General features: G+C 42.2%; 1 protein-coding gene and 1 long non-coding RNA gene across 3 annotated transcripts in view; one reads left to right on the top strand and one right to left on the bottom strand.

Moving 5' to 3' along the window:
- Positions 1-22,974, bottom strand: part of LOC124085293 (uncharacterized) — an 84,835-nt gene extending 61,861 nt beyond the window's left edge. For both annotated transcript variants that reach the window (XR_009225826.1, XR_006849396.2), the window contains exons 1-2: positions 22,860-22,974; positions 2,073-2,200 (exon numbers count right to left, since the gene is read on the bottom strand). This is a non-coding gene — a long non-coding RNA (uncharacterized LOC124085293). The remainder of the gene's footprint in view (positions 1-2,072; positions 2,201-22,859) is intronic.
- Positions 22,975-23,168: 194 nt separating this feature from the next.
- The window catches only part of Rab22a (RAB22A, member RAS oncogene family), a 62,447-nt gene continuing 59,071 nt past the window's right edge, over positions 23,169-26,544 (top strand). Inside the window, exons 1-2 of the mRNA XM_046433304.2 lie at positions 23,169-23,380; positions 24,235-24,314. Of these exons, the coding sequence (XP_046289260.1) occupies positions 23,345-23,380; positions 24,235-24,314 (116 nt within the window). The 5' untranslated portion in view covers positions 23,169-23,344. The remainder of the gene's footprint in view (positions 23,381-24,234; positions 24,315-26,544) is intronic.

Here is a 26,544-nt window from a genome sequence, read left to right as displayed (position 1 = left end):
CCCCAAGAGGTCAATCTCCCACTACTGCATTTCCTGGGGCTGTAGGCTCTTCCTTGCCAACACTGGCCATCAAACTTTTCGCACAGGGTTCTTTGGTGGCATCACATCTGTGCCCACTGCTCTGGGAGTCCCTGAAGCACACCAGCCCCCATGCAGCATCTGACTGGGAGTGAGGTTAAATGGAGGGCTGACACTGTTAAAATAAATTTATGAAAATACTGAAAAAGTGAATGACATAGACCATAAAATAAAGCAGCACGAAGAACCCTACGAACATGCCTGGATGAACTCTCCCTGCATGGACAGGCAGAGGACTGGACCACAGCCCCTGGGAAAGGCCTGCATCCAGCCCAGCATCACACCACAGTTACGCAGGAAGAGCTAGTCAAAAGAACACTGGAAGAACAACAGTGCCCAGGGAAGGGTGATGGCTGGCCAGGAGGAGCCAGGTAGTGAAAAGGGGGCAAGACTGACCGCAGCTGGCACAAGTAGGAAACCAGAAAAAAAATGAATGGAGCAGCAGTTTGGGGCAGTGCAGGATATAATCCCTCAGAGAAAGGACACGAATATGAATATGCAGGGAGCCACTGAACACCTAAGGCTACTTTCTACCAAGGGAAACCAAAGACTACAGAGGCCCAGGAGGTTAGAATTTGGTTGGGAAGGAGCAGTGCAGCAGAGACACAGCAAGAACAGTAGTGATCAGCAGAGATGTCCCAGAGAGACTTAACTGCAGACAGAGGAGCTCTAAACAGGGTATGGACCAAGTGGCAGGCTGGACCAGTCTCCACCAGCACTGTCCCCAGCACTGTACTGGAGCACTTGTAAACAAGTCTCAGTGGACTCAACTGACCTCCAGTTCACTACACATCCTAACAAAATCCACATAACTGGTTTGTTACCATTTATACAGCAAAACCTAGCAACCAACCACATAAAATTCTTGAAGTCTAGCATCCAATGAAATATTACCAAGCATGTAAGAAGTCAGACAATATGACAAAAGACAGGAAAAATGAAGAAAAAATTTCCATAAATGTCAGAGTTGGTGAAATTAACAGAAAATTCTCTCTACAGAGAAATTAAAAGAATGTCCTGTATATTCCAGAAAAAAAAATGATAACTTTTGAGGACAGAAATGCAAATAAGACTTAATTAAGTATGCATTTGAGTTATGAGAAACACAATATATAAAAAATAAACTGAAAGAAATCAACAGAAGATTACACAACTGACAAAAATGAGGGAACTCAAGGCACAGTAATAGAAGCTTTCCAAAGTGAAGCACAAAAGAAAACGAAATAGAGGGAAAAAGAATAAAGCACCCTTCACCTGCAGACAGGGTCAGGCAATGTGATGGGACCTTAAGAGAAAGGAGAAGAGAAGAGATGTGCCCAAAGAGAGGAATGGCCAGCTTTCAAAAATCTGCCAGGAACTGTAAGCACAGAAGAGCCCAGCACTCCAGGATCCCATGCAGACATGCATAACGCAGGCCCCCACCAGGCTGCTGGTCAGTGGCTACAAACCAGGGACAGAGAGGTATCCTTTAAAATGTCTATTTTACATTTAATTGACAAATGATAATTTGTCAATTAAAATCTTGAGTGCAGTTCAAGAAGAAGACACATTACATAAAAAATGGAGAAATAAAGAAAGAAAAACAGCAAACTTATCAAGAAACATGCAGTGAAGAAGTAGAAGGAGTCTTTATGGCACTGACCAGAATTTTTACCTGGAGAAATACCTTTCAAGTTGTAAAGGGAAATACAGACATTTTAAAATAAGCAAAAGCTAGCCAGGCATGGTGGCACATGCCTGTTATCCCAGTGGCTCTGGAGGCTGAGGCAGGAGGATTGCAAGTTCAAAGCCAGCCTCAGGAACTTAGTGAGGCCCTAAGCAACTTAGTGAGGCCCTGTCTTAAATATTTAAAAAGGGCTGGCAATGTGGCTCAGACGCAGGTTAAATGGCCTGGGTTCAATCCCTGGTAAATAATAATAATAATAATAATAACAATAACAACAACAACAACAACAATAGGCAAAAGCTTAAAGAACTCACTGCAACACACTTACGAGAAACGTTAAGGAAGTTCCGGATGGAAAGCTGATGCTACTTCAGCGGAAGAAGAGGAGTGGGAACGGCAGGTGTATGGGTAGTGCAATAACATTTCTTCATTCTTCACAATCTCTTCAAAAGGTAACTATTAAGGCAAAAATAATGTGGGTTCATACACATGCAGAAGTAAAATAGCAGTGAGATAAGAAAACAAAAAAGATGGCAAGGAAAAAGTCAAACTGTCTTCATACCCAAACAGCATGCTGACGACCCCAGTGGAACTCCAAGAAGCAGCGAGAAGAGTCAGTGAGGTTTTCAAGATGCAGAACACAAGTAAATACACAGGTGGAAAGCAACTGGATGCTAGCACCAAATGGCTGGGCATTAGAACTTTTTAAATACCATTTATGGGGGTATCAAAAATACAAAGTTCTTAGGGATAAATTTAACAAAATATTTGCAATTCCTATAATCAGAGAAATGTTAAAAGAAACTTTTAAATGAAATTAAGCCACTTTCTTGATCAGAAAATTTTGTTTAGTCAACTCCTCCCAAGTTTACCTACAAATCCAATTTTATTCTAATGAATAGCCAAACAATGGCACACATCTATAATCCCAGAGACTAAGGAGGCTTAGGCAAGAGGATTGTAAGTTCAAGGCCAGCCTCAGCAACTTAGTGAGGCCTTAAGCAACTTAGCTAGACCCTGTCTCAAAATAAAAAATAAAAAGGGCCAGGGATATAGGTCAGTGGTAAAGTGCTTCTGGGTTCAATCCCCAGTACCAAAATTAAATAATAAAAGTCCAGAAATTAGTTTGGTAGAAATCAATAAGCTAATTCTAAATGTATATGAAAACCTAAAGGACCTGAAATAACCAAAACAATTTTGAAAAAAAACAAACAAACAAGTAGAATGACTCAGGGAAAATATACACTCATGATTTAAAGATAAACATGTAGATTAATGGAAGATAAGAGAAAATTCATAAAGAGATCCACAAACCTAAGGTCAATTTGTTTTTTACAAAGGTGCCAAGGTAATTCAGTGGAGAAAGGACAATCTCTTCAGCCAACAGTAACAGAACAGCTGAATACACGTGGGAGGCCGAATGAACTAATCCTTAGGTAACATAAAGAACTCAAATCTTTCACTGACAAAAATCCAAAACAAAACAATAAAACTTCCAAAAGAAAACACTGTGCTCTTGGGTAAGGGAAAGATTTCTTAGAGAGGGCATGCAAACCATGTGCTATAACTAAATACTGGTGAATTAAACTTGATAGAAATCAAGAACTTTTTTTCTTCAAAATAAGAAAATGGAAAACTGAGCCACAGACTGGGAAAAAATATTTGCAAAACATATAAAGGATATGTATCTATGCTATAGAAAAATCTCTTAAGGGCTTGATTCCAAGACTTGAACAGACTTGAACAGACATCATAACAATGAATATATATAAATGATAGTTAAGCCTAGGGAAAGATGTACAACATCATTATCAGAGAAGGAAATATCAATTAAAACTACAGTGAAGGCCAGGAAGGGTATTTTCTTAATTGACCATGTTAAATATGTGAGTAAAGACACTGAGAAACTGGCTCTCTCACACACTGTGAGTGGAAAGGCAAAGCAGTGCAGCTACTAAATGGTTGGCAGCTTCTAAAAATTAAATACACACTTACCACATGATCCAGTAATCCCCATTCCTATGTGTTTACCCAAGAGAAATGAAAGTGGGTTCACACAAAGACTTCTAAGTTCATAACAGCTTTATTTTTAATAGCCCAAACCTAGAAATAAAATATCTATCAACTCCTAAATGAATAAACAAATTGTGCATCCATACAACGGGATGCTTCTCAGTAGTTGCTAATATGCAACAACCAGACGCAGCTCAGAAAAGTTACGCTAGGGGAAAGAGACTGGATCCTATGCAGCGCTACTAATAGGAAACTGCAGGGAAGAAGAAACCATGCAGCACTGAACAGAGCCCCACTATCTAGGATCGAGGCAGGGGAAAGTGAGCCTGTCGGTGAGCATGAGAAGACTTCTCAGAGTGCTGGGCAATGTTTTATATCCTGTAATGCAGTTATGATCGCAAACTCTGTATTTTGTTAAGACTCATTTTAACAAATTAAATTTTGGTGAATTTCATCATGTGTGAACTATACATCGATCAAAGTGACTTAAAAAATAATAAGAAAACATAACATCTGCCCATTCTTCTCTTCTTTCCAAGCCAGGTATCATGGAGGCTACAGTGAATTCTTGACAAGGTGCTGACACCAATGTGTTGAAAACATCTCTTCAGAAGATTGAACTCCCTTGCTCTCCATTTTATGAAGTGACCTTGTGATCTGAACACTCTCCTTAAGATCCCCAATTAAGATCCAAAGAATGCAGAGCAGTTGTAAGACCACAAGGAGCTGCATAACCTTTAGGAACACCTTAATTTTTAGTAAAGGCAATGTAAGAATATACATGAAAATCCCAAGCCTATTCATATTGGCCAGTAAGATCCTATTTGCCTGAGTGACACTGGAAAAGCACAGTCCCTCTTTCTGTGTACTCTGTCCAGAAGGAAGCTACTAACCTATCAGTCTGGATATCTCAGCCTGCTAGCAAATAATTATCTCACAGTGAGAAATAATAAATGGCCATTCTGCTCTCTAGTCCCATTTTTCCACTCCCCACGGTCACTATGCTAGACCAGTATAATGTCCTAGAGGTGCATGGGCTTTGGATGACAAGGCTCAAATCCTAGTTACTGAGATTTCCAATAACATGAAAGTAGAGTTGAAGAGAATGGAACCCCCTCCCTACCCACATACCCCGACCCCCAAAAATTTCAATATTTTAAAACGGAGTAAGAAAGAAGGAGAGAAGGACATCCCCAAGGCCAGAAAGGAAGATAGAAATCAAAGAGAAGGCAGTCAGCAGAAGGTGACACCTCACAAACAACATTTAAGACCTAGATACCCACCCATGTAGGGATGACAGGTACAGAAAATGAACTGAAATCAGGGCCCAATACAAGACAGCTGTCTGTCTAGGTGATGGAGACACTCCTGAGAGCATGGAAACCAGAACCTACACAGCCTAGGCTTGGAGTCCAAATCGACACTGTCCCAAAGTACATGAGCCCTAGCCTACCAAGATGACTGTTGTGCAGACTCATGAGAAAGTCCCAGGCATCCCAGCAGAAGAAAACGAGAAAGTGTTCCAAAGAAACCCTTGCACAGCCCAGACACATGGAACTTCACAGCACCACCCTGAAGGCAATGAACATTCCACACTACACCACATGCGGCTGCAAACCATTACCAAAAAGTGTTAGCACAGAAAAAAACCCAGAGTTCACACTTCAAGATTAGAAATATCAAACGTGTAAAAGAAATCACATGTTTGATATGTGATTATCAAAAAATATACTTAGAATCTAAGATTTTTTAATTGACATCATAATCAAAAAGGAAAAGAGGGAGGAGAAGAGTAGAAATGGAAAATAAAGACAATGTAATTAATATTTCAGTAACTAGTAGAAGCAGAAGAATAGACACAGCTCAAGAGAAAGTTAGTGAGCTGGAAGGCTGATCTGCCAAACCATCCAGAATGCTGCGCAGAGAAATAAAGAGTGGAAACTATGGATGGTAAAAGGACCCACGAAGAACAGGATGTTAGGGCCTAGGATAACTCCAACAGGAATCCCACAGAGATAAGGAACACGGGAAGGGGCAACAAAGACATGATGGCTAATAATTTTTCAGAACTAAAAAAAAAAAAAAAAAAAAAACATGAATACTCAATTTTAAATACAAACGCTAAACTGAATATTTAATAACAAATCCATATCCAGATGAACTGCAGAACACTAAAGATTAACAAAAACAGAAGAATTATAAAGCTTAATTCCCAAATTTCTCATTGAAAAGTATTAGAGAAATAACTGTATAATTAGTAGGAGTGAGAGGTCTTGAATCAGAACTAATTCTGACGTACAGCTAGGTACTTATTAGGTTTGCAACCTTGGATAAATATCTTACCTGATTCTTGGTTTCCTCAGCTTAAAGGGTGTATGAAAATGCCTAACTCAGAAGATTGTTGAAGGACAGGCTCAATGACATAAGATAAAGAGACAGATGACAGAGACATGCAATACCTGGCACAAGTAAGTTCTTTATTATTAAATCACTGAGTACATAATATTACTGATATTGTTTATATTTATATCTCTAGTGTTCAGAACAACCATAATGACTAGAAAATTTAGGGAAGGAAAACTGAAGGAATTCTAGAAAGGAGAAATTCAGAGAGGGCAACCCTCTCCATTAAACCCTGCCCAAACCATGATTTGATCCTTAAACCATGCAATTTGTGTGGCAAACTCAGTGCAGCACAGCAAAGACAAAAGAACTGAACTGAAATTTGGGGGTATTATCCTTTATGTGAAAGAAAAGGTAACATATCTATCACCTCAGTTGATCTAAGTAACTAATAATGTTTTTTTTAAAAATCAATACTCTTTGGATGCATATGCAGAATCCAGAGATTCTACAACATGTAACATTCTACAACACATAACACTCACAATATTCAGGTTACAATCCAAAATTAGTATACAAAGAAAGTAGGAAAACATCAACTAGTTGAAAAGATAAAAATCAAAACAGACTGATTCCCAAATGCTGGATTACACACAAGGATTTTAATAATGGTTATAAATGTAAAGGAAAATGTGCCAGTGTGAATAAAAAGATGAGAATTCTCAACAAAGAAGTATTATTCGAAGACACCAAATAAAAATTCTAGAATAGAAACAATATATGAAATATTAAAATTCACTGAAGTGACTCAAAGAAGAAAGGAGATGACAAAAAATAAACAGAAATTTCCCAAATTTGGTGAAAGATATCTGTGTCCAAAATAAGGAAACTTAATAAATCCAAAGAGGACAAATACTCAGAAAACTTCACTTAGCCACATCATACTCAAATTACCAATAACCAGATATGGTAATTTTCAAAGCAGCAGGGAAAAAATTACATACATGGAATAATAATATGAATGATTTCTACTCCTCACCAGAAAGAATGGAAGCAGAATACAGTGAAAACCATTTCATTAGAGGAATTTTAAAGAAAAAACTGTCAACACAGAACTTGATATTTGGGGAAATTATTCTTCAGGAACGAAGATGAAATAAGACTTTCTCTTCCTTCTCTGAGGCTGCTGGACTCTCATGGATTGAATCCTGGTAATCAAAGACTCAAGGAGACTGCTTTCCATGGAAATGGACATTTATTAAGTGTCTGCTGTGTGCCAGACATTATATAATATGGTCCAAGTGTTTAAAGGACCTCCAAGTCTAGCTATAGACAGAAACAGTCTAGTTAGAGTTAGTACTATCATACAGATGTGAGAACCATGAGCCTGCAACTCTCAGAGCTAGTTGTTGGTGTACTGGAAGCCAAGTGTGTGGTCTGTGCAGAGGCTGCAGTGTTAACAGTGAGTGGCACAAAGGGTGGTGTCGGATAACAAAACCAATGGGAACAGTGCAAAAAAATTACAAAAGTTTAAATTTTCCAAGTCCACTTGGAAAAACTTTGGTAAATTTTCTCAATCATTAGTATTTCAACTATTATACACAAATCAATAACAACTAATATGTTAATTTTTTTCAGACCAGAAAAGCATTGTTAACCCTTATGAAGAAATGATGTGCATCAATTTGGAGTACTCGATTTTAACATATATTCACAGTATTCCCATGCATCCTCAGTTTGCACCAAAGACAATTTAAAGAAAAAGTATTAGAGAAATAACTGTATAATTAGTAGGAGTGAGAGACCTTGAATCAGAACTAGTTCTGACGTAACTTAATAATAAACTAAGTAATACCAGCACCATTTTTTCAAAAAAGCTTCACATAATGACCACACCTTACTTTTTTGCAAAAAAAAAAAAAAAAATTTGGCACAAAATCTGTGACAATTATATGATGAAATAAAGTAAAAGCAAGTTTCCTTTGATGCCAGCATGTCCCACACATTCCCCTAAGACTGGCGATCTGCCTTTGAATTCAGTCTCTTATTCAGAATCACTGAAGGCAATTGCATCTACCTAGAACTTAGTAATGTTTTTATTTCTGTTTTATGGTATATTGTGTTAAGTTTCATTTAGAGCAATGAATAGAAGTTTCCCCAAATGGTTTTAAATTAAAGAAATTATTTTATATAAAGAAAAATATAGGTAATATATGGACAAGGTAAAAATTATAAAAGGGGCACACAAATAACTGATTTCTGAAAAATCTGGTTGGATGCAAATCAAGAAAACTACTTTTAATAATAATCTCATATTTATATGCAAATAGCTTTTATTCTAAGTACTGAAATTCCTTTTTTTTTTTTTCTGTATAAGTAAACATATTCCCTTGTGTGGATCAATATCCTGTACCCTTTCAAAATCTTAAGATCCTACTTGAGTTCAAATTAGATTATCACTACTTACTTATAAATGGTATATGAGTTTCTTTTTGTTTGTTTTTTTAATTACTCCTTTAAAACACCAGGATTTACTAAAATGTATAAGCAAGATGTGGACTTTCTTTCCTCACAATGAATGAAAATAGCCAACATTAGCTTCAATGTCAATTGTAACTACGGTGATTAATAACCTCTTCCCATGATTTTTATTTTTTAATTTTTTTGGCCAAGTCTTCAAAGACAAACTAAATCAATCAACAGCCTATGAACTATGTCATAATCAAACAGGTTTCTCAGCCTCAGCACTACTGACCTTCTTTGATGTGAGGCGTTCCTTGCACTGTAGGATGTTCCACAGCAGCCCTGGCTTCTATCTACCATGTGCCAGGAGCACCCTCCCCCAGCTGTGACAATCAAAACTACCTCCAGACATAGATGTCACTGGGGTAGGAGGTATGACAAAATCACCCTATTGAGAAGCACCTGGAGGAGAAAGGTGTCCGCCACTGGTTACCTGCCCTGCTTACCAGGGAATTCCCACCTCCTCTCCTTTCCATCACCACTTACACCAGACTTCAGGGCTCTGCCCACACACTCAGTCACCTCCCGGACAAGAGCCTAGGCACTGGCTGTTCCCATGGACTGGAACTCTCCTCTCCGAGATGTCTTCTCACGTCATGTCCTCTCTTTAAAATCTTTACTTGTGCATCCTCCTCTCAGGGAGGTCTTCTACCTTATTTTGAAACTGCAAGTCCCCCATCTGTACCCCCAGATCTACTTTTCAGTTTTTCCAGAGAAGTCCTCACCTCCTAAAGCAAAACAAAACAAAAAAATAAAAAACAACTTTACTTGCTATGTTTACTGTTTATCACCTGTGCCCACTCCCCACTCCCTCACCCCCATATCAAGAGTCTAGATCAATTCATTGCTATGCCTGGCATGGCAGGCACTCAATAAAAGTTGTGTAGTGGAGGAAGGAATGGAAAGAAATGCCAAGCTAGTTTGCTGTGTCCCCTGACAATGAAAGTAGCACATAAAATGAGTCCTGCTCTCTAAAGGGTTTTCTAGAATACATTTCTGGGCACTGCTAAGATGACGTATTATCTGGTAGCTACTGACAGGAATAAAGGGTCTAGGGCCACATGCTAGAATCACGAGCACATTGTTCTAGGACCCAACAACTCTAGGCTACACGTGAACCTCAGGAATCTTAAGGTTCATGTCAGGAATGGAATATGAATAGCATATAAATCATTCCTTGTTCAAATTGTTTGCATTGTATTTTTTACATTTGGTGAGAGGGGAATTACCAACTCCATTCATGAAAGCCCAAAATAATGCAGAGAAGTAAAGTTTTCTGAAGAAAATCATTTCTAATAATAATTCCATGCTTTCTTGGTCCAGTTTAAAGTATAAAGTAAACCAATATTGATCATGTTTTTCTTTCATTTGCATCCATGATATAATAAACTGCCACATTTAGGTTCACTGGCAAGTTTACATGGGACATCACTGATTTTACCAAAAATAAGGATTAATAATTTAAATTAGCAAAGGACAGTTGTAGAAGGACCTAGAAGAAGTATCAGTGTGACATGCAAGTCTGTGGCCCTTGCCAGCATCCCTAGTCCCCTGTGCTGCACACATACAGGCTGCCCAGATTCCCTGAACTGTGCCCAACATCCCTATAGTCCAGTGCTATGGGTTTCCAACAGGAAGTACAAGTCTAAAACTCCAATAGCTAAGACATAGCTCACCTCTACCATCTAACTCGAACAAGGTGATTCAGAGCTCATATAACCAAAATCAGGATCAGTAGGTCCTGCCTGTCCTGTTTACAAAAAATAACACCTGATGCCAGGTGAATGTTTTTAAAAAACAAACAAACAAACCAAAGCCCTTCTCTGATTAAAATGTCCACCAGAAAAACATACTTGGGAATCCTACCATACAGAAATAGGATTTACCCTCCTCTATGGTAACCAGTCACTCAAGGGCTATCGACCACAATAAATGAATACTGTCAGTACCTTCATCATTTAAAACAATCTGGAACATAAAATAAATCAGACAAGAAGGCTGTAGTGAAAAACACTTTGAACCCCAGAGTTTTTGCCTGCTTTTTACAAGACATCAATCTGTCTAAGGCTAAGTATAAATTAATATTCTAAGTCTGATGTTAGGTGAATGTGTTTCACAGGCTCAAAGCACAGTAGACATAATCTAACAAAAAGAGAAAGAAAAGAAATGTTACAGATTATTTTACAGCAAGAAAAGAGTCAAAAGATTAGTCTGAGAGCAGAAAGCCTGTTAGTAGCAAACCATCCCATTGTGGTTAACTCTGACAGCAAACCACAACCCAACAGAGCACTGGGGATCCAGAGGCAAATGGACAGGTCCCCAGATTCTGAAAGCTCCCGAGGAATAAAAGTCATCTCATGCACAACAACCCATAATGCCACAATGGCAAGAGCCATGGGAAACTGCCAGGAGGAGACAGGCTCACTCGGGAGGAGGGCAGAGGGATGGAGACATCTCTCCAACAGAAGCAGGATACCAAGTGCACCTTGAAGGTCAAGTGAGCATCTTCCTCATGGGAAAAGAAAGGATCTGGGGAAGGGAGAACAACACTCCAGACAATGGCCTGAGCACAGCAGAGGCAAGTCTGCTACCTTCAAGTGGCTCAGAGACACTGGAGACTTCACAGAACACCACCACGCCCTAACTAAACAGCCACACTAAAACTGTTTTAAGTGAAAAGTAAGAAAAACTAAACACAATAAAACATACCCCATGATATTCTTTTCTCTCTCAAGACATGAACAGGACTGGAGCTGGAGGCAGCACATGAGGACACATCCATCCCAGAAAGCATTTTCATCAAGAACCCCTTCTCCAGGCACTCCCAGGATTTACGACTCTCCATTCAACATGTCATCCTGACACCATAACTCTGGATGAGATATGACACCCTGGGCCAGACCAATCATCCATATGACCCAATATTCTGTCTCTGACACAGTGCTAGGGGAACTCTGGATGGAGAACACACAATAGACGTGGTCCACTATGTCATGTCCAACTCAAACTGTCAGAAGATTGGTTATGGGTAGCCAAGAAGCTGGTAAGCCCTATTTACAAAACTAGTATTTTTTTTTAATAAGAATGTACTAACTAGAACTTATATAAATAAGTTTTAGGGGGTATCAATGGCCATCTTTGAAGAACAACTCTTTGAAAGGTTTTACATGATTTGAGGGAAACTTGAGTAAAACCATTCCCATGTTACTTAAAATGGTTTTGTTCTTCTCACTAAGAGGCTTACAAGTATTAATGCAAATTCCTTAATTGGGACTACCTTTATGAGCTAAACCAGATAAACTTAACCCATCTAAAAGACAAAGAATGTTCTTGACTCATTACTGGCTTTTGTAGGGGAACTGACCCCCAAGACTGCAGATCCTTGTTGACTTAACTAAATTTCAAAGGCAAGTTGCACAGGCAAACTTCCTCTATATAAATGTCATTCTCTAACAAGACCCACGCTGATTTATTAGCTCTCATATGAGCAGATCCGTCCAACACATAATGTTTTATATTGCAAATCTTTGAGGGCTACTGATGGTTATTACTAGCACTAGGAAATGGGCTGGCTGAAAGACCAACTTAATTCATGAGCAGCCGTCCTCTCTACACCATGCATACATGGAAATTCCTCTTTGATTTGTGACTTTAATCAGGGCTTCCAAAACCCGTCATTATTTATGACTCTGACTTTTACACTGGCGGTCAACGGGAAGCATTTGCTCAGGTTACCTGCTAGGCGAGAACTCCGCATCTTCAAGCAGTTCATGTGCTTCACTTTGACATTACACACCCCAATATTCCTGCCAACCCACCCAATTAGAGAAAGAGAAGGTGAGTGCAGTAGTCCACACAGTATTAATGAATGGAATGATAGTAATTTAAAATGCTGCTAGAAGGTGACCCAAGACAGAATGCCATTTCAGGAACAAGGAGGAGGAGCACCTAACCCAATTTGGAGGGAGTGGAGGTGTCGCACCAGTTTCCCACAAGATCAGTCTTTGCTGAGTCTTCCCTTGGCAGCAGGGACAGCTACCAGCCCCATTCCCTGCCCTCCTGCCTGTCTTCCTTATGGTATCCCATCCCTGACTGGATCCCAGGAACACCCTGGGCTTTCTTGGCTTGCTTCCCCACCAGGCCACCCTTTCTTGAATCTCAGCTCTCGTCACTCCCCTGGTTAAAATTCCCCAGTGACTTCCCATGACTCCTGAATACAAGGCAAGGCCTTCAGGACTTGGGTAGCTCAGGGGTACACTTCCCTGTCATGTGCAAGATGCTGGGTTTGATCCCTAGCACTGTTTAAAAAATTTAAAAAGCAGACACTTCACCTTGAGACAGACTTAAGGCCCACGAGTGGTACAGCCCCAACTACTCCTCCCACCTCTAGGGTCTGTCACTGAGAGCACTCCAGACACACAGGCCTTCCAGCTATTCCTTGACAGGGAAGAACTACACCTGGGCGCTTCCTCTAGCTCTTCATGTGACGATCTCTGTCTTTACTTGAATCTTTTTTTTTTATTATTATTGGTTGTTCAAAACATTTCAAAGCTCTTGACATATCATATTTCATACATTAGATTCAAGTGGGTTATGAACTCCCATTTTTACCCCAAATACAGATTGCAGAATCACATCGGTTACACATCCACATTTTTACATAATGCCATATTAGTAACTGCTGTATTCTGCTACCTTTCCTATCCTCTACTATCCCCCCTCCCCTCCCCTCCCATCTTCTCTCTCTACCCCATCTACTGTAATTCATTTCTCTCCTTGGTTTTTTTTTTTCCCATTCCCCTCACAACCTCTTATATGTAATTTTGTGTAACAATGAGAGTCTCCTTCCATTTCCATGCAATTTCCCTTTTCTCTCCCTTTCCCTCCCACCTCATGTCTCTGTTTAATATTAATCTTTTCCTCCTGCTCTTCCTCCCTGCTCTGTTCTTAGTTGCTCTCATTATATCAAAGAAGACATTTGGCATTTGATTTTTAGGGATTGGCTAGCTTCACTTAGCATAATCTGCTCTAATGCCATCCATTTCCCTGCAAATTCCATGATTTTGTCATTTTTTAGTGCTGTGTAATACTCCTTTGTGTATAAATGCCACATTTTTTTTTTTATCCATTCATCTATTGAAGGGCATCTGGGTTGGTTCCACAGTCTAGCTATTGTGAATTGTGCTGCTATGAACATCGATGTGGCAGTATCCCTGTAGCACGCCCTTTTAAGGTCTTCAGGGAATAGCCTGAGAAGGGGAATAGCTGGGTCAAATGGTGGTTCCATTCCCAGCTTTCCCAGGAATCTCCATACTGCTTTCCAAATTGGCCGCACCAATTTGCAGTCCCACCAGCAATGTACAAGAGTACCCTTTTCCCCACATCCTCGCCAGCACTTGTTGTTGTTTGACTTCATAATGGCTGCCAATCTTACTGGAGCGAGATGGTATCTTAGGGTGGTTTTGATTTGCATTTCTCTGACTGCTAGAGATGGTGAGCATTTTTTCATGTACTTGTTGATTGATTGTATGTCCTCCTCTGAGAAGTGTCTGTTCAGATCCTTGGCCCATTTGTTGATTGGGTTATTTGTTATCTTATTGTTTAATTTTTTGAGTTCTTTGTATACTCTGGATATTAGGGCTCTATCTGAAGTGTGAGGAGTAAAAATTTGTTCCCAGGATGTAGGCTCCCTATTTACCTCTCTTATTGTTTCTCTTGCTGAGAAAAAAATTTTAGTTTAAGTAAGTCCCATTTGTTGATTCTTGTTATTAACTCTTGTGCTATGGGTGTCTATTAAGGAATTTGGAGCCCGACCCCACAATATGTAGATCGGAGCCAACTTTTTCTTCTATCAGACGCAGAGTCTCTGATTTGATATCAAGCTCCTTGATCCATTTTGAGTTAACTTTTGTGCATGGCGAGAGAAGGGGATTCAGTTTCATTTTGTTGCATATGGATTTCCAGTTTTCCCAGCACCATGTGTTAAAGATGCTATCCTTCCTCCATTGCATGCTTTTAGCCCCTTTATCAAATATAAGATAGATGTAACTTTGTGGATTAGTCTCTTTGTGCTCTATTCTGTACCATTGGTCCACCCGCCTGTTTTGGTACCAGTACCATGCTGTATTTGTTACTATTGCTCTGTAGTATAGTTTGAAATCTGGTATAGCTATGCCGCCTGATTCACACTTCCTGCTTAGAGTTGCTTTTGCTATTCTGGGTCTTTTATTTTTCCATATGAATTTCATGATTGCTTTATCTATTTCTACAAGAAATGCCATTGAGATTTTGATTGGCATTGCATTAAACCTATAGAGAACTTTTGGTAATATCGCCATTTTGATGATGTTAGTTCTGCCTATCCATGAACAGGGTATATTTTTCCATCTTCTAAGATCTTCTTCTATTTCTCTCTTACTTGAATCTTAACTCAAGAGCCTCTCTCAGAGCTTGGAGAAGCCTTAGGCAGTCACAGCAAGCAGTGCCTGCATCCCTCCAGCCACACTGCAGTGGGACTTTCCATCACACTGGCTTTGCTATGTGTCCTTCACAGCACCTGAAATTATCTCATTAGTTTATGTTCACCAGTTTAATGTCCTTCTCTGCTGCTGGACTCAAAGCTCCATGAGAGGAGTACCCAGGTTTTTTTTACTCACCACTGTGTCCACCATGCCTATGTAGTTCTGAGACTTAACAGGCCCTCAATGAACATTAGTTCTGTGAATGAATGAATGCATGCATAAATATATGAGTGAATGATGAGTCGTCCAAAGAAGAGCTGCTAAGATGAATTCTACAGTCAGTCTCTGGCTTAAATTCCACCCCTGCCACTCACTACCTGGGTTACTTGGGGCAAGTTACTTAGCCTTTCTGAGCCCCTTTTGAGCCTGCTGAGCAATAAAATGAGGTTAAAAATACCTGTCTTATAGGGGTTTTGTACTCAAATTAAAATGTCAGAAGCACTCAGAACACGGATTGCCATATCATTAGTCCTAAAAAAACAATAGCTTTTGTAGCACAGCCAGGGTTGCCTTACTAAGACTTAAGTTCCAGCAAAACATCTAGCTGATGGAGCAGATTCTTCCCTTGACAGTCATCAGTCCTATCACCCAGTCTCCTCCTATTCCTTATCTCCCACACACCCCTTATTTCCAAGTCTCCCACCTGCTCATCAAGCCTCATCTAACAGGGCAGGCTGTCTCAAAACTCCACCTCTGTGCATATTTTGCCCAGAGAGCTGCCTTCCTCAGCATCACCCCACTCCAATGTCACACCCCCACCTCCTCTCAGTGCACAGTCCCCCTCTCTTCCTGGTGCCCTAGCTCTTGCCTCACTCTCCTATCTCCGTCTGTACCACCTTTACTGTCTGCCACCCCTCTAGGCAGGGAGCATCTCAGGAGGTGGTCCCAAGGCTTCTTCATGCCTCTGTGCCTAGCACTTCCTGCAGTCCTGGCACTTTGGAAAAGTTGGAGGGACACTGGTTTCATGGGTGATTGACTATCAAACGTGGTAGCCAACCAGGTACCTTCACCTCTTTTCTTCTTCCCATCAGGGTTAAGACTAATGGGCTTTTTGAAGATGAAAAACATTTCCTCTTCCATTACCTAGGTTTGTTACAAAATTTCTGTCTAATAAAAAATGTTTAAAATTTTTATGATGCGATTTTATTCTTATTTGTGATGAAGATAGCCATTTACAACTATTTTCCAAACAGAGATAATTTCAAGGAATTGCTAATGTTCATCTGTTGGCTTCACAGGAAATGAAAAATCCAGGACCTTCTCTGATTCTAGCCTGCCCTGAGCAGCTTTGGTCCACCACACCCTCCCACCACGATGCTCTGCCTCACCTTAAACCCAGAGCAATGGAGTCAGCCAACCATGGACTGCACCCCTGAAACCAATCAGCAAAGAGGAAGACATGCACTGTTTTGAGAAGAAATATGATGTGATCATCTTTCCTGGCAAATAAATTCCCCTTTCTATCCAAAAAGTCAATAAAAAGTTTCTATGAAGATGGCCGAGTAGAGGAGCCCAGGGTTGGGCTCCACTTCCACAGAAAAGAATCAAAATACCAAGTAAGGAGTTGTGTTTCAAGCAAAGCTATCCTTCAGAAGTAAGGAAGAAACAGACTTTCCAACACAAGCAAAAATTGAAGATTCAAGCCCACCTGACCCAATTATTGGATACTAATTGGACTCCTGCATCAAAAAGTGAAAGAGAGTTACTAAAATGAAAACATTAAAAGTATAAAGCTCAGAAGAAGAACAGATACACAAGAGAAAAGGGAAAGAAAATCTTATTAATACAGTAAAGATTCAAACTACAAAGATGAAAAATAAGAGAGGAATAAAAAAATCAAGAAATATTCAGAATAAACATAAGAAATTTAACAAAATAACAAGGCTAAGACTTGTACTTAGCAATAATAACCTTGAATGTAAATTGGAAAAAAATCAATTAAAAGATACAGACAGAGCCAGACATGGTTGCACATGCCTAATATCCCAGCGACTCAGGAGGCAGGAGGCAGGAGGACTGCAAGTTCAAGATTAGTCTCAGCAAAGTTCTAAGAAACTTAGTGAGACCCTGTCTCAAAAAATAAAAGTGGCTGGGGATGTGTCTCAGAGGTTAAGCACCTCTGAGTTCAATCCCTGGTACCAAACACACACACACACATACACACACAAAAAGATACACAGAAGGAAGAAAGAGAAGGAAGAAGAGGAAGGAGGAAGAAGGAGGAAGAAGGAGGAAGGGAATGAAGTGGCAAAGGAGAAGTGGGAGAAAAGTAAAATAAAGGGCAATCAAAGTGAACAAGGGGAACAAGGCTGGACCTGCTTCCCCCACTGTGACTCTGGTCCCCTGCTATGCTCATCCCACCAAGAAGACATGTTCATCCTCAACTAGCACAGGACAGATGAGACCTCAGGTGGGCAACTTGCCAAGGGGCTTTCAACAGAACAGGGTGGTCCTGGTTCAACGCTCAGCTTTCTCCCTGACCCTGGGAGAGTCCCTGGTCAGGTTGGCTCAGCTCAACAGTCATGGCAGCACTAAGGGAATAAAGCCAAGCGTGACTTAGAGCAGGGGTCCGCAAGCCACCGCCCAGGAGGCCAATCTGCCTACTGCCTATGTTTGTAGATAAAGTCTTGGAGGACACAGCTATGCAGTCATTTATGTGAGCTTTACAGCTGCTTTCAGGCTATAACCACAGAGCTGAGGCTGTGCCAGAGATCTTCAGACCTGAAAAGCCAAACTGTGTCTGTAATCTGACCCTTCATGGAAAAGAATTTGCCCATCTCTGATTTAAAAAATAATCTGATATCTGAGTTTTTTTTTCCTAGTTCTCAAGTATTAGAGTACTAAATTAGTTGCCAATCCTATTCAAATTATTTCACTTGACAGGCAAACTTTTATAAAAACATTATAACTGACAATCTTTGATCCAAGTTTATACTAGTCAGATAAAAAGTCCAATAGTTTTGGGCTCAAATTAATGAAATACCTCTGGCCTGGAGGCCAGCAGCTTAGTTATAGTCCTTTACAAGGGCCTTTTCGCAATCATGGAACAAAGCAGGTGGACCGGAATGCCCTGGCTCTGGAGACATCTTTCATTCAAGGTGGACATGCTTTGTACTTTCTAGCACTAGGACTCTGAATATGTCAATATCCCACTGGCCTGGCCAAGCCTGTTTTCACCAGGGCTCCAGATATCAGTTGGCACCTGGCTTTTGTTATACATAGTATGCCCTCTTCCAAGCTCTTTCACAGATACCTTTTAAAAACTAAGCGTTTGAAAAGAAACACTCATTCCCCCAAATACTAATGTTTTTATGAGCAGTTCTTTTGAAGCTGATGCACCTATAACTCTATAATGACTTCAGAATTAAAGTCCACTTCCAATTCCCTTGCTGGTGCTTGATCATGTGATGCTCCTCATTTTTAAAACATCTCTTAGAAAATCTTTAAACATGTAAAAATAGAGAGGCTAGTCCCCAGCAATAGCTTTTACATTCAGCCATTTTTTTCCATGACCCCTTCTCCCAACCTTTTATTTAATATTTGTTGCAGCATTTAAAAGCAAACGTCACACATCAAATCATTTCACTCATGAAGGCTTGTTTGTTTTGGATAACACCTTTATCACATCCAACAAATAAAAAAATAGCACCCATTATCACACCCAACAAAATTAACAAGAATTCTTGTTACCAATACCCAGTCTCAAGCTCAGTGTTCTCCAGCTATCTCTATGACTTCCTTCCCTGGAGAGTGCAACCAAGGGTCCAAACACGACTGCTGCATCAGTCAGCTTTCCTCCACTAGCACAAAGTGCCTGAGAAAAGGAAAGATATATTTGACGCACACTTTCAGAGGTCTCAGTTCTGAATGGCTGGTTCCAAAGTCAAAACCTCATGACAGAAGGACATGGCAGAGGAAAACTGCTCACCTTACAGCAGCAGAGAGAGAGAGAGGAAGGGAGGGAGGGAAGGGCTGGGGACAAGATAAAGTCCCTAAAGCCCCCCCCCCTTATTACAACTCCTACAGTCTCTACAAACTCCAAGTAGTCCATTCAAATTACAAATCCACCAACAGATTAACCCACAGACGAGGTTAGAGGTCTCATGAGCCAATCATTTTCTTAAAAGTCCCACTTGCGAACATTGCTGAATTGGAGACCAAGCCTTTGATGTATGAGCCTTTGGGGACATTCTAGATCCAAACCATAGCAACTACATATTATATTTTGTTGACAAGTCTCTCAGGTCTCTAGATTTGCAATAGATTCCTTTCATGGTTTTTTCCCCCCCACCCACTTTTGTTCATCCATTAAATTCTAAGTTGGACAGGCAAACCTTACCAACAATAATACTTTTTCAGCCTTCACATGTTATAAGCAACCCTAACATTCACAGACCCTCAGCCCCTTAGGCTGACTCTTGAGCTCCACCTTCCACAGGCAGTGCTACCTGAAAACCAATATGCTAGGCCATCCCCCCACACTTTCTGCTCTCCAGAGAAGGAATTTAGATTGCTTCAGCAAGCCAATTCCCTAAAATTAAATCTTTTCATTGCTGTGATGGCCCCAAGACTCTGAATGATTTAAAAAAACAAGGCACCCATTCATTATGGTCTCTTTTATGAATTAACCAAACTTAATCAAGAATCACAAAGTAAATCAACCACACCTAGGGACCCATTATTGTTAACATAACAACATTAATTGAGCACCTAGATCATGCAGCACATTGAGTTATAAAAAAGGATGACCTACATCCCTGCTGGAAGGGACTTACAGTCTAAACCAAGAAGCATTGCATCATTTAAACAAAAGTGCCCAAGGGGACAACAGACACAGTACCACCCAAACTGACACCTATCCCCCAATCACTGGGTTAAGTCTTTATAGCGAGTTGTGGTGGTGTGTGCTGACATTTCCAGCTACTTGGAGGCTCAGGTAGGAGCATCACTGTAGTCCATGAGTTCAAGATAAGACTGGGCAACAGAAAAAGATCCTATTCCAAAAAAAAAAAAAAAAATTTCTAAAAGAATATTTGTGAAACTGATCTGCACAATGGAATAAAAAGAACAAGAGTCAGAAGGAACAGAATTTGATTGTTAGTTCTACCATTTACAAATTGTGCCATACTAGATAAGTTATTTAGTCTAATTCTCAGGTTGTTTTTTTTTTTTTCATTTAAAATTCAGGTAATCCAAAATACCTCACATAGTAGCAGCTGAACAGAATACCCACTACGCCAGGCATTGGGTCACAATGTTTTATGTGTACTATCTCATCTAATCCTCAAGCCAACACTAGGATACAGCACCTATCATGCCATTTTCCAAAGAAATTAAAAAGGCCAGGTGCTGTGGCACATGCCTGTAATCCCAACGGCTTGGGAGGCTAAGGCATGACGACCACAAGCTCAAAGCCAGCTTCAGCAACTTAGTGAGGCCCTAAGCAACTCACGAGTCTATCTCAAAATAAAATATGAAAAAGGGCTGGGAATGTGGCTCAGTGGTTAAGCACCCCTGATTTCAATCCCTGATTCCTGGAGGAGGAGGAGGAGGAGGAGGAGGAGGAGGAGGAGGAGGAGAAATAAACAGACTGGGCGAGTGATCCACCCAAGCCAACCCAGGTACAGGTTACGGGAAAGCCAGGAAAGGGTAGTAGGGCTTCAGAGTTCTTGGTGTCAATCCGTGTGATAATGCCACCCAAATACTCCAACCATCAAGTATAAGACATAAGGCAGCATGAATTGAGGGACTACACCACCAGTGAAATGCCACATCATGTACAATCACAAGAATGGGATCCTAATTAGAAATAAGTTATATTCCAGGTATGTATAATGTCAAAATACACTCTACTGTCATGTATATCTAAAAGGAACAAATAAAAAAATTAAAAAGATCAAAAATACTAAACCAAAAATACAAATAAATGAAAATAAAAAATAAGTTGAGGGGTAGGGGAAGACCTCCTACTACCGGCTATTAGATTCACTATACTCTGAAGTCATAAGGCACAGCACCTTATAGCTCCCACCCCTATCCAAACAAGAAGCCAGAAGAGACTCCCAAAGTTGTCCTATCTGAGGAATGATTATGTTCAGAGCCATATGATGGTTTACTTCCTTACTGGGGCAAGTCTTCAGCCATCTGCTAAAGAGTATATGAGCCTTTTTTTACTATAAGTCTCAAACACCCAATACTTATGTTCAAATAAGGCCAAAGAGAAATCATAATTTTTCCTTTGTACTCTTTTACTTCCCTTTTACACATATAAATACATAAAAAAGACTGAAGGAAACTAGCCACCAGCAAGAAAGTTCAACTCCCTGTGGCCACCACACCATGAGAAGGCCAACCAAGCCAAGCAGAAACATCACCTGGAGAACTCAGGTCCTTGCAGGAGTACCACCCAGTCAAACCAGAGAATGAAAGAAATAATAAAATGCTGTGGGGTTAAGCTGCTGAGATTTGGGTTGGCTAGACAACTGAAACTGGTAGAAAAGTTTTTCCTGCTAGGCCAAACATCAAATCTATGAATGAAAGGCACCTTGATGGCAACTCACCATCATGTACCAGGGAAATGATACATTCCTTTGACTTGAGGATGCCCACAGGTAAAACTACTCAGCTCTTAGAACCCAGGTTTAAACTGTACCTGGCTCAAGAAAGTTAAATGTTAGTAATGCTCATATTAATAACCATAATGGCAGCCAATATTTACTGAGTGTTTATTACATACAGGCTTCATATTAAACCCTTTATACATTCAATTCTCACAAGTCTTCTGAGGTGGGCTGCTATGATGCCCAATTTCAAATATGGTCACGAGCACTTGCAGTGGTACACTAACTGGCCCAGGATCACACTGCTAGTAAATAGCGAGTAAGGTTTTCATCCTGGTCCATATAACTCCAGAGAGTGAGCTCCCCACTTACTTCTATCGCCCCTTCAAGTGTGCTGCTGCTTCAATGAAGTTGCTCTCTTTTTTAAAATTTTTAATATTTATTTTTTAGTTTCAGGTGGACACAGTATCTTTATCTTATTTTTATGTGGTGCTGAGGATGGAACCCAGTGCCTCTTGCATGCTAGGCAAGCGCTCTACCACTGAGCCACAACCCCAGCCCTAAAGTTGCCCTCTCTATAGAGGGAAAGGGTGTAAGATTTAACACTGCCTGGTCTGTGGAAGCCTTTCAGTCAAGACCAGCTCTTGGTAGGAAATCTGCAGATGGTAAGGGTAGAGGGGTAGTTTCCTCCCTGACCAGGACCCCGAAGGCCCAGACCACAGGGAGCTATTTTGGCGATTTACACGTGCCTTCCTCACCCCCAGCACCCCTGGTGTGGAGGCCACCTGTAGCATACCCGTGTGGCCCGGCTTAGACCCGCGGAGCGGCAGCTCTTTCTGGTCCACCTGGGCCGTGCAGAACCACAACCGGCGCGAATCAAGAGAACGGACAGAAAGTTAAGGCTTCACATACCACGAATCCCTCCCCCCAGCAGCCTCAAAGTTCTCCAAAGAAAAGGAGAGTTCTTGGCAGGATGGGACAGTGGAGGGTCCCACCCAAGAAATGAGGGGGCCCGGGACTCCCAGGGCCGGGGGCGGGACCCGGTGCTGGCGCGCCCGGAGCGCGGGGAGGCGGGCGAGGCCGGGAGGGAGCCCTTCCTCCTGGCGGGCGGGCGCCACAGGTGGCCAGCGGAGGGCGGGGCGCGGCGGTACTCACCGGAGTCCAGTCGTCCTGCCAGCCTGCAGAGCGCGAGGCCCCGGGCGGGCTGGGACACACCCCCGGAGCTGGGCGGGGCGGTAGGGGAGGGGACCGCCGGCAGCCCGCGACCGCCCGCTCGCTCGCCATCTTGAGCCGGTCGGGGGCGGGGCCACCGTCCCAGGCCCCGCCCCGGCCGCCCCGCCCTCGCGGCGAAGGTGGCTGCCGAGGTGGGCGGGGAGGTCAGGTGACCCGGCCGGCGTCCCAAGATGGCGGCGGCGGTGGCGTCCCGGAGGCCGTGGCGGCGTCCCGGCTGCTGAGGCGGCTCCGCGCGGCTGGCGGCAGGCGGGCCAGGCCGAGGGCCGGCTTACAAGCGGCCGCCGCCTCTGCGTGCCCCGCGGCCGGGGCCAGGCCGTACGGCGGCAGCGCCGGGGGATGCTCCTGCTGGGCCGGGCCTCTCCCTCAACTTAGGGCGGCGGCGGGCCCGCGGCCGGGGCTCCCAGGCCATGGCTCTGAGGGAGCTCAAAGTGTGCCTGCTGGGGGTGAGTGGTGGCAGGCCCCGCCGGGAGGCCGCGGGAGGCCGGGCGGGCGGGTCCCCGGCGCCCGCGGCCCCTCCACCCCGCCCTGTCCCGGGCCACTCGCCACCTGACCGCGCCCTGCCGAAGCCCGGGCGCGAGGACCCACGGGGACCCCCTCCCCGGGGGGCAGGCTGCCCGCCAGGGGTGGCTAGTGCAGGGTGGGAGCGGCCAGTCCCCCCCCCAGGGAAGCCCGCAGGTCTGGAGGTCGACCAGCAGCACTGGCCTCCTTCCCGTCTGTTGAACTCGTGGGACACCCTGACACTTCTTGCAGAGTTACTTCGCGAAGTAACTCTTCCCACGGAGAGGGGGTGTTCAAACCAGGAAACCCGAAAGGCGAGCGCGCAGCTTGGGTTTCCTGTCTTGTCAGGGTACTTTGGCCCTTTCAGAGTCTTCTGAGGTTGATGCTCTCCTTCCTGAGTTTCTGCTTTGAAGATGAAAAAGAGTTCCCACAACTAGGCTTTGTTGCCCTTGGAATAGGGTGGGGACAGGATTCATCAGGGATACTCAACTAATTCAGGAGCTCAGAGTTTACAAATACATGTTGGAAAAAGCAAGTGTGTCACTTTTCACATAAAGCAGAAACTTCAAGTGGTTCAAAGGTCCTGATGTCTTAAAAACTGCAAAACACTTCCCCTATGACACATTTGAACTCTCCTATTTAAGTTTTTATGAAAACCTCTTTTGTGCCCCTCAACTTACAAAATTTGATACACATCTAATATTATTTTTCTGAAATCCTGAACTTATACCATAAAGTTGATTTTTGCACTTGCAAGCAGGTTCACTTTTTCTTAGTTGCACGTCTCATTCTCTTTCAGGATACAGGTGTAGGCAAATCCAGTATCGTGTGGCGGTTTGTGGAAGACAGTTTTGATCCGAACATCAACCCAACAATAGGGTAAGAGATTAAGCTTAATTAATATACATCTAAAGGCACTTAGGAAATTCTTCCATACAAAAAATGTGTTACAGGTGTAGCCCCTGCTGCCTCAGGGAATTCCGAGTTGCTGATCCTCATCATCTCCAGGACTTGAAAGAATACCATGAGGTCTGGTGTATTTTAGGAATATATTTTCTTAAGTCTTGGGAGTGAAAACTTCAAAGTAAAAAAATAGAAATTTGAATCTTGCTTATTGTTAGAATAGACATAGAAGCCATTTATTTATATGTATACACACACACACAGAAGTCCATAAATATCAAGAATTGCATCTTGAAAGAAGGCAAATGAAAACAGGTCCTGGTACCATTCTTTTAGCCCTATCAATTAGAAAATACTCAGATGGTTTTAGTCCTTTAACAGCAGCAGGATGGGATCCAAACCCTTCTCATACATTCCTGTGCTGTTAGTAATGATGCATTAATAAATTAATGTTGAGATGTGAGGCCTCTAGTGTTTTGGAGATAGAGTATTAAGTGTCACAGTACTAATATTTAATGTGAGAAGTATTTTGTAGTAGCTTTGTTTTTGTTTTTTTGGTACTGGAGCTTGAACTCAGGGGTGCTCTACTACTGAGCTATACCCCTGGTTCTTTTTATATTTTATTTTGAGATAGGGTTTTGCTGAATTGCCCAGACTGGCCTCAAAGCTGCCATCCTCCTGCTTCAGCCTCCCTAATAGCTGAGATTACAGGCATGCACCACTCGGACTGGCTGTTTTATAGGTTTTAATATTACATTAGGCTTGTAAAACTAAACAGCTGCTGTGCTCTATTTTTATTGTCAAACGCCCACCAATCAAATGGTTTCCTCCATTTAAAGAAAAGTTCTGTGGAGCTCATCTTTAAGATAAAATACGGTTTTGTGCTCTATACAGATCATTTTCTGCTTCAAAGAAAAATATGTTACCAGTCCATGAAGGGAATTGCCATCTGATTATCCCCTGAGAAACTAAAAACTCCTATTGTCAGTTCATGTCTGCTTTGTTAAACTTTGTTAAACATTTGAGGTCATGAGAATGAAATCCACCACTCTTTCTGCAGTTAAAATGCCTTTCAGTATCCTTCAAGCAAGAACTGGGTATGTGCACATGTTTAAAGCATGACCTCACCCTCCTCGGGGCCTGCCTGTCACTACCTGCACAAGAAAGTGAAGTGATAGGAAGTGATATCAAGTATTGCTGATGATTCAGAGAGTGACATACTTCACACTGAGTCAGAGCCCAAAACACAGAACCCACAGAACCATCTTGGTTAGTCCTGAAAGAGGAGAGAAGAAATGAAGGTACAGTTTCATGGGCCTCAGTGTGGCTAGTGCTGACTTCCCCTCTCCCTGTCATCAGCGGCTCCTCTGTGCCACATATTTGTGGCCCCAAGCCATCTCATCTCTTCTCCACCAGGAAAGAAGAAGCCAAGGCTTTCTCTTTCTCCTCATTTCCTTCTTGCTCCCTTTCCTTGTTTCTTTTTTCTTAGCCTCAAAAGGTAGCTTCTTCCCTCATGACCAACCCCAACACACCCTGGAGCTCTGGTAGCCCACCTCTTCATCACTTTCTTCTGCTTCCCCTACGTTCTTGTCACAGCCTACAAACAAGCTCCCCATCCACCCGCCTCCACTACAAGGACACAGTTGCCCGGCCCTGCTGCTCAAAGCATGTAACTCCTCAGCTGCTATTCTCTCCATAGCCACTGTCATCTCATCAATTCTAACCCACCACGCCATTAAAACAGCCTTCTGTGGGTATTGATCACCATTAATTACCAAACCAGTAGGTCTTTCGCCCTCCTGTCCCTCCCTTAAAAAGATTTTTTTTTTTAAAAATCGAGTATTTAAAGAAAAGAAGTGTACCAGTTGATGTGAGGGATAGTAAGTAGAAGAAAGCTGGAACCACACATTGGGAGGGCTGAGCAGGTTGAGAGGAAGGGTTGGAAGGCTAGAATGGCAGGACCGAGCAAAAACTGGAAAGGTGGCCAGAGGGGCTGCTAAGACAGCAAGGACCAGGCCTCTAGGCCACCCTGGGCCCCAGAGATGGGGCAGATCCAGCATTGCAAACACATCCCCAATTTCTTGGAGTGAAACTCCTCTGTCTTCCCTAGTTCCCTTCTTCTGCCTGTGGACATACTACTCACTGTTGTCTCCTGGCCTCTCCTGCTGATGAGGAGCTGTGTCCTGGCTCCCGTATCTTCCCGAAA

This window comes from Marmota monax, unplaced genomic scaffold (genome assembly GCF_021218885.2).
Source record: "Marmota monax isolate L192 unplaced genomic scaffold, Marmota_monax_Labrador192_F-V1.1 WCK01_AAM20220418_F8-fsc00014, whole genome shotgun sequence".
Classification (NCBI taxonomy): domain Eukaryota; kingdom Metazoa; phylum Chordata; class Mammalia; order Rodentia; family Sciuridae; genus Marmota; species Marmota monax.
This window is presented reverse-complemented; position numbering and strand designations above follow the sequence as displayed.